This window comes from Trypanosoma conorhini (assembly GCF_003719485.1).
Source record: "Trypanosoma conorhini strain 025E chromosome Unknown Tco_14.4_contig_00482, whole genome shotgun sequence".
NCBI lineage: Eukaryota > Euglenozoa > Kinetoplastea > Trypanosomatida > Trypanosomatidae > Trypanosoma > Trypanosoma conorhini.
Window position 1 is genome coordinate 7,368 of NW_021704569.1, and position 7,373 is coordinate 14,740.

General features: G+C 52.2%; 3 protein-coding genes across 3 annotated transcripts in view, besides 2 other annotated features; all 3 read right to left on the bottom strand.

Annotated features, from left to right (window-relative positions):
- The window catches only part of Tco025E_06817 (uncharacterized protein), a gene marked incomplete at both ends in the record, with an annotated part of 831 nt that extends 134 nt beyond the window's left edge, over nucleotides 1-697 (bottom strand). Inside the window, one exon of the mRNA XM_029373685.1 lies at nucleotides 1-697. This exon is cut by the window's left edge and continues 134 nt beyond it. Within this exon, the coding sequence (XP_029226214.1) occupies nucleotides 1-697 (697 nt within the window).
- Nucleotides 698-1,103: 406 nt separating this feature from the next.
- Nucleotides 1,104-1,144: a microsatellite.
- Nucleotides 1,145-1,227: 83 nt separating this feature from the next.
- On the bottom strand, nucleotides 1,228-3,636 carry Tco025E_06818 (putative cleavage and polyadenylation specificity factor; the record flags this gene model as incomplete). Its single annotated transcript, XM_029373686.1, has 1 exon — nucleotides 1,228-3,636. The coding sequence occupies one exon, from the start codon at nucleotides 3,634-3,636 to the stop codon at nucleotides 1,228-1,230; it is 2,409 nt and encodes an 802-aa protein (XP_029226215.1).
- A 283-nt stretch (nucleotides 3,637-3,919) lies between these two features.
- Tco025E_06819 (uncharacterized protein) lies at nucleotides 3,920-7,096 on the bottom strand (the record flags this gene model as incomplete). The annotated part of the gene is made up of 1 exon (XM_029373687.1): nucleotides 3,920-7,096. The coding sequence occupies one exon, from the start codon at nucleotides 7,094-7,096 to the stop codon at nucleotides 3,920-3,922; it is 3,177 nt and encodes a 1,058-aa protein (XP_029226216.1).
- A 7-nt stretch (nucleotides 7,097-7,103) lies between these two features.
- Nucleotides 7,104-7,168: a sequence feature (A-rich).
- Nucleotides 7,169-7,373: the final 205 nt, after the last annotated feature.

Consider the following 7,373-nt stretch of genomic DNA (forward strand, 5'->3'; position numbering starts at 1 on the left):
CCTCCACGGCCCCAAAGCACACTCGAGCTCTCAAGGAGGCCACCGTATTTGCGAGGACCGTTTCCCTTTTGAGAAGTCTATCTCTTTCGGCCTCCAGATCTCGTGCCCGATGCATCTGACAAGTCATATTTTCGCTAAACATTTCACCTCGTTCATGAGCAACCTTCAGTTGTGCCTCCATCTCGGAACATTGACGCGACAGCTCTGTGTTTTGTTTTAGAAGGACATCGCATTTCAACTCCTTTTCGCGCAACTGGGACTCTACGCCCTCCAGAGATCTGTAGTACGTGCCCAGGGCTTGTTGAAGCTCCTGAATGAACTTGTTGTAGCCCTCCAGCTTGGTCTCCCAGGCAACACGCAGCGAACGCATCTCGCTCAGGCAACGATGCGAGAGCTCCCCAAGGTGCCTAGAGGCGTCGCCCCTGCGACGCGACAAATCGATGGGTGCTGAAGGGTAAAGACGAAACATAATTTCCGCTATTTCAAAGAGGAGGTCATCCAAATCAAGGGCAACGTCGCGTGAAATATCAAACTCTGTCTGTGTCCCTTGCGAAAACATCTCAGGCTTCTCTGTTACATGTACGGAAGAGCACCCGAGTTCTTCAGTTATTCTCTCAAGTCGTCTAGAGAGATCAGCGTTCCGTGCAGCGGCAGCTTCAACTTCCAGGTTAAGCAGAAGGACGTCTGTCTCTGACATCACCGCTGGACAGCCGCGTCGCTTCCTCCTCAGTTTATTTTTCTTGAAGGTTTCCTGACGGCGCCATGCCAATTGGTGGAATTGGGAGGAAGTGGGGTGAAGAGCATCGAGAGGTTGCGGAGGAGGACGAGAACAGGAAGGGATGCATGCATACACAAAGAGGGTAAGCGAAGTGAAGTGTAACGCGCCGCCCCACAGCTACGCACGGCGCAGCCCAGCCAACTCTCACACATTCCCATGTTTATTGCTTACGACCTCTCACAGGCACAGCCACAAATAAAGGCAAGACAAAAAAATGGGCAATCAATCCCCGCTAAATGGCGCATAGTAATACATCAATGCGTGTGTGCGTGTGTTGTTTTTTTTGTTGTTTTGTTATGTCCTTTGCAGCTGTTGTTGTGTTTAGTTTTCTTCTACCTTCTCCTGGTTTTCTTTTCCTTTTGCCTTGAGCATAGACACAGAGGTACAGATGCAGACGACTACACACACCTGCTGCGGCGAGCAGGAACTGTACGTGAGCCCCTGCGCTGCTAGAGTGTCTGAGAAAACTGACCGTAGACGGCCTTTCGAAGTGCAAAGACAGATGGCGACACCATCGAGGACAATGAAAAATTCCCATTGGCGCTCTTGCGAACACACGTCCCCGCATCAAAGACGAGCATAGGCGCATTTTTATGGAACTCGCCACGAAGGCCCATCTCGCTTCGTGCTACATCACGAAGTCTGTGCAAGTCCACCTCGCCAACGTAAAATAGGCCGCGTTGCATTCCCCGCCGTTCCCGCGCCCGAGCACACTCCTCTGCCTTCTCGCTGGTGAGAGGAGCCAGGGTCAAGACAATGTCTTGCATGTCACCATCGCCTCCCTCGGTTCGCAGTCGCTTTGTCGGCGGCCTCTCGTCGTTCGCCGGAGCCGGGGAGGCAAACGAACTCTCCAGAGCGCCATCCACCCACCCCACATCCCACGAGCCATCTGACCCGGACTCCTTCACGCGCCGTAGAGCAGAGGGAAGTGCGTTAGCTAACGTTGGGTTCAACTGCACATCATACGAGTACACGTGCGTGGCGAGCTCCAAGTGGGCCCCTTGCGTCCTCGGAAGAAACACATTCTCCCCGCACTTCATGACCTTCTCCGAACGACAAAACTGATACAACGCACGATAGTCATCGACAGTCCCACGAATCAGCACAATCTTTTTTGCAAAGCTGAAACGCGACTTTAAGAGACTCCGCATGGTAGCGGTATCTGCAAAACCCGAAAGGTCAGTCATGAACACGCGTGAATTTTTGCGTGCCACAACCGTATTTGCAAACGTCTTTGACGGAATATTCGCCTCAGCCTGGGCATCATTATGCATTTGAATGCCTTCGGGCCCCTCGTCACTGTAAACCCGCGCGGGGGCCTTTCGACGCATAAGCACCTGCAGTTCCTCGCTAATAGGAATACCGTAGGAGTAATCCAGCTTTTTAATCACGGCATTATTTAATGACGCTGCCGTCTCCAGAATAGGAAACTGAAGATGTTTGGAGACAAAACTCATATAAGAGGGAAGAACAAGACCAGGTGTGCACTGTTGTGTCTTCCCCGTTTGTTTTTCCTCCTCGCGACCGGCAACCTCCTCGTCATCGCTAGCATCATCCTCCAGCGAAGCCACCTCATACGCGCCGCCCTCCAGCGTCTTCCGCTGCTCCTCCAACTCCAACTCAAGCTGAAGGTAATACTCCTCCAATTCCTCCTTCCCAAGTGGCGAGCGACTCGTGTAACGCAAATTAATAAGATCCCCTTTATTTGCGGCAGCCACGGTAAAGGCATTTGTATGTGGCTTTGGTGTTCCTGGCAGCACAATCAAGTTCTCTCTCTCGTCGGCGTCCGATTGTAGAAAGTGCTCTAGAAGCTCCGCCGACACCCCGTAATCCAGGGTCTCACCGTCAGCAATGCAGATCTTCGGTCCAGCTACACTCAACGCTTCCTCTGCCGTTTTGCAGGTCACCACATTGGCAAATAATTGCCGCTCACTGAGAATTATCTCGTCAACGAGGGCCTCGGTCATGGTGCTCGCCTTCGCCACTAACTCGGCCGCCTGTACGGAGGCGAAAACAACCGTGTAATTGTCACCCCCCTTCTCTGTAAGCAGGTGCGTAACAATCGTGAGTATCTCCAATCCACGTCCCACAACAGAAACTGGAATCAAGACATCCTTCCCGTTACGAAGTGTGCCTAAAATCTCTCGAATCAAAGTATTCAGCTGCTCCTCGTACTTGCGTCCGGTATTACCGCTTAGATGCAGTGGTGACCCGTCAATAAAAAGAAGAGTTGGCGTGGTCGGTGGCACAAAGCGCTTAAGTGCGTAGGAGGGCTTTAGCGAGAAATCGGGGCAATAAAAAAGCTCGTCAATTTTATATTTAATAAGCCAGCCATGGCCCCCGAGCATGCGGCCAGAAAAAATAGGATAACACTCCACCTCCGCATCGCGATGGCGAATTGTGACTTTGCCCCCATACGGCTCCGTCACGCTTCGAAACGCACTGTACACCTTATCCACTGTGAGCTCAAACTCAGTACCTTTTTCCAACTGCCAGGTGTTGGTGTTGGGGAAGAGGTAGAGGAATGGATGCAGAACACCGTGAAGGCCCATCTTGGCCGTGGAACCTGCAGCCGCCACGCAGGTGCCAGGTGGAATATGCTCCATCACGAAGGGGAGTGCTCCACAAGAGACGAGTTCAGGGGTCGAAAAGAGTACGGCATGTACATCCCCCAAGTACGGCAACAGTGCATCGAGAAAACTGACATCAAACTCATCGTTCCATCCGCAGTCCAGTAGAATACGAACACCATCGACCTCAACTAGGCTGGCGAATGGCGCGCTCGGGTGGTACGTATCCCCTGTCGGTGCCCCATACAGGCTCGTCAGCTTGATTGAGCTTGCCGACGCCCGCAGCATTGCCAATTTGCTTTAAACAACTTTCCCTCAATGCAGAACAGCGAGAGGCAAGGAGAGGGCCAAAACAAAGAATGAAAGATAAATCGCATCAAAATGTAGGGCCCAAAGAAACGGCACCAAAAAAAAAAAACAAGAATCAAAAGCACACCGATCAAGGTGAGCAAACAGCAGCCTTTTTCAGTAAGAAGAACAAAATTTAAGCGCAAAGAAAGAAAATGACAAAAATGGCAAGAAAATGTGATGATGATAGTGCCAGTTTAGGGGCTATCCTCATTAGGACAGTTTATGGAGGTGTCTCGGAGATGATATCTTTTTCACCCGACTTTCTGAAGACAAATCCATAGTCCTCCTCCGCACGGCCCATGGATGCTATTGGTGTTGAAGTTTCCTGCAATCCCGCGTCTAGCGAGGCTGCTCCAAAGTAACGCTCCAATGCCTTCCTCGCCGCATTTTCCACCGCCTCCTTTTTCTTCAAACTGGCAGAGTACGCAATTGCGTAATAAACGTCCTCAAAAACGTGTACGCTTAGGCGGCAATGCCAGCGTTGTCCCTTAAGCGACGTCTCTACAATGAGCGGAAGTCCGTAAAGGACTTGGAATAGTTGCTCCAACGTGTTTCGCCGCGAGGGTCCACTGCACTGTCGCTGCAGCGCGTCAGGATCAAAGGTGGGACCCCGCATCTCCTGCGTGATGCTTTCGATTAATTTTTGTAGCGAGCGCAGGGGATCCACCATCGAAGGTGTTCGCTCCAGCTCAACCACCCGAGATCCATCCACAACGTACAAATGTGCGTCGTACGTCGTTTCCCCAGATACGGAATGAATGCCCACCTTGACGTGAATGGAGGCTGCTGATGAGATCACCTTGTTCTCCAAAAGCTCCTGCATCACATCCTCCACACGTAAAGCGAGAATTGACTTCCCTTGCAGAGGAATCTGCAGCGATCCAGAACGCAGGGGCGTCAAGCTTGTGTTTCGAAGCGCCTCCTCCTTGCAGCAAAAATGGGCCTTAAAAACGTGTCTGCAGCAAGACACAACGGCCTTCAAAACGGAGTTCCCTCGGCCATGGCCCAAGAAAAACTGGGGTGCACTGGCAAAGTGCTCGGAGTCTTGGTAAGCCGGGCTTCGACAAAAGAATTGCACCTGAATCGCCTTGCCTCCACCGGAAATACGCAACTCCGTCGATAGCCCATACTTTAGCATTACACAATGCGCAATCGTCTCCAGCGGATTCGGTGCAGGAAGTTCATACGGCAATGGGGGCAACTCCTCGGCACGTTGGCAAGTATCCTTGTAAATACTCTCCACCTGCGCATCTTCCCTTGCAGCTCTTGCAATAACACCTTCTTCCTCAAACACACCCTTAAACGCGAAAAAGAGTGCCATGATAGCTGAACTCGGATGCGAAGCCTCTCCCAGGGTCCTTTTCGCGCCGTCAACCTCGTCTCCCGGGTACTGAACGAGTAGCTGCGCCCTAAACGAGCCGTCCAGTGGACTTCGCTCTGTACACTCGACCAACTGTCCGGTAGCGGCATCATCCAGTCCACCACCGCCTCCACCTCGCTCATTCAGCAGCTCAACGTAGAGCTGCACCCCGCGACGAAACACACTTAATAGTGATTGCCGATGCACGACAGGAATAACTTGTGCGGGCACGATTTGTAAGTTTTGAATGAAGGGGTCAGACTCTGCGGCAAGTTCATATTCGCTCTTTGGCAACGGCTCAGAGGCGGAAATACCTTCACAGGAGGTGGCATTACCCTCGCTATCAATGAGACCACGGTCTATCGCGTATCTCACACCCTCTTCACATTCCCCTTTGAAACACTTGTATAGTGTGGCGGCAATAGCTTTCTGCTCACTCGCAGATTTCTTTGGATCTAATGCGAGACACACGAAATCTCGTGTGCCTTCTTTATCAACTAGAAAAAGCTGCGTCGCCCAGAGAGGTCGTGTCGTAAGTATCCCCAGCGATTCATTTTCAGAATTTGGCAACAGTTGGACTGCCTCAATAAGAACTTCCTTTTCTTGACATTGAGCAGCCCAGCGTAATTGCGCCACAAGTCCTTTTGAAATGTGCGGGCAAATAGAATCCTTGTCTGTCGCCTTTGTGGAGTTCATAATTTCCCGCACCTCAGCATGGTAGGAAAGCTGGTCTTCAAAGATGCGTGGAAAGCATCGTTGAATGGCCTTGATACAAGCAAGCTCCTCCGCCGCCTTTTTACTCACCCCTGCGGCTCTAGCAACGGTGAAGAGAACGGGGGCCTCAGACCTTTGTCCCTCACCCCAGTCCAGCTCTGCGTCGACAGTGGTGACAAATGTGCCCCCGTCACTCTGTGAAGTCAAGACTCGAATTCGCTCCCTTGTCAGCCCAAAGGTGTGGAGCAGCAAACGGTGCAATATCTCCTTGGGACGCAGGCCCTTTGAAGGAAGCGCCAATACCACCGGATGGTCCGCAATGCGCTTGCGAGCCTCCTCCGTTGCAATGCTGTTTGTACCCTCCGCGGCCTTCTCCACACACGCAAGAGCAATAGACAGAGCATCCTCCCTGCGTCCCAGCAGCACACCAAGTCGGCGTCCGGTGGAAGTCTCTACAACGAACTGTACCTGGCCACCCTCAACGAGTGATGATGTGATGTCAATCGTTTCGTTTGTAGCGTTCTGAATGACATTCAAGTAAATCTCCAACTCACTTGTGCCTCGGTCGCGCTCAAAATGGCGTGGAGGGGTTGGAATACCGGCCGCCTCGAAGGCCTCAAGAAGGGCACGCCGTGCCGTGCAGGCAAAACTCGCTCCAATGGACTCACCAAAAAATTTCTCCTTGGCGAATTGCTCCTCCTTGGAAGAGAGGCCATCAACGGAGCCCTGGCCGCGTAGCGAAACGGAAACCGTGTGCGTCACTGTTCCTTGAAGATCGGTCCCCTTGGAATGGTCAATGTGCAGCCGAAGTCCCGGAAATCGGCTTGTCAAAATCTGTTGGGCCACAGCAAGGTCCTCGGGTCGCTCATGCAGATCCACAAGAGTCATATTGCGCTGGTCTGTCTTAGCCTGAGGGGAAAAAACCTCCTCCACCGCCTTGGCGAGCCCAGAGGGAAGTTCAGCAGTTGTCACGGTCGCCACCTGCGTCCAGGTGTCACTATTTATCGACTTCGCCTCAATGGCCGCCGTTGGTGCGCTTGTGATGCACACGCGGAAACACCGCATCCACCGCCTCTGCAAGGCGTCAAGATCCGACGAGAGTGATGAAAGAAATGGCACCACTCCCGTCTTCTCCACCTCCAGCGGGGCCGTGGAGGCAGAAGCAGAGGAAGGCGTGAAACCCAACGAAGAAGCGGGTGAAGTCTGCTCCGTGAGAGGCGATGACGCGCTAGAAATATTGGGGGCGCCCGATGCGTTCATCAAGATGCGCACAGGTACGCGTCTAAATGGCCGCCCCCAATTTATTCGGCACAGTTGTCTCATGGCACTGAGCAAAAAAAAAAAAGCAAAAAGCTCAAGATGTGAAAAACAAACCAAAAAAAGGAAAAGACAAGACACATTAACAGCAAGAGGATAGTAAAGTAATTTGGCGGCTAGAGAAGCCTGTGAATTCCCACATCTCGACCAAGAGGGACCAAAGGACAATCGCTTATTGTTTCCTATCGGGGGAACCCGCTTTGCCACTAGCCACAACGACGCACAAAAAAGACGGCCTGTTCCTTCCCCAAGTTACTCACTACAGATCGAAGATGTTTTCCAC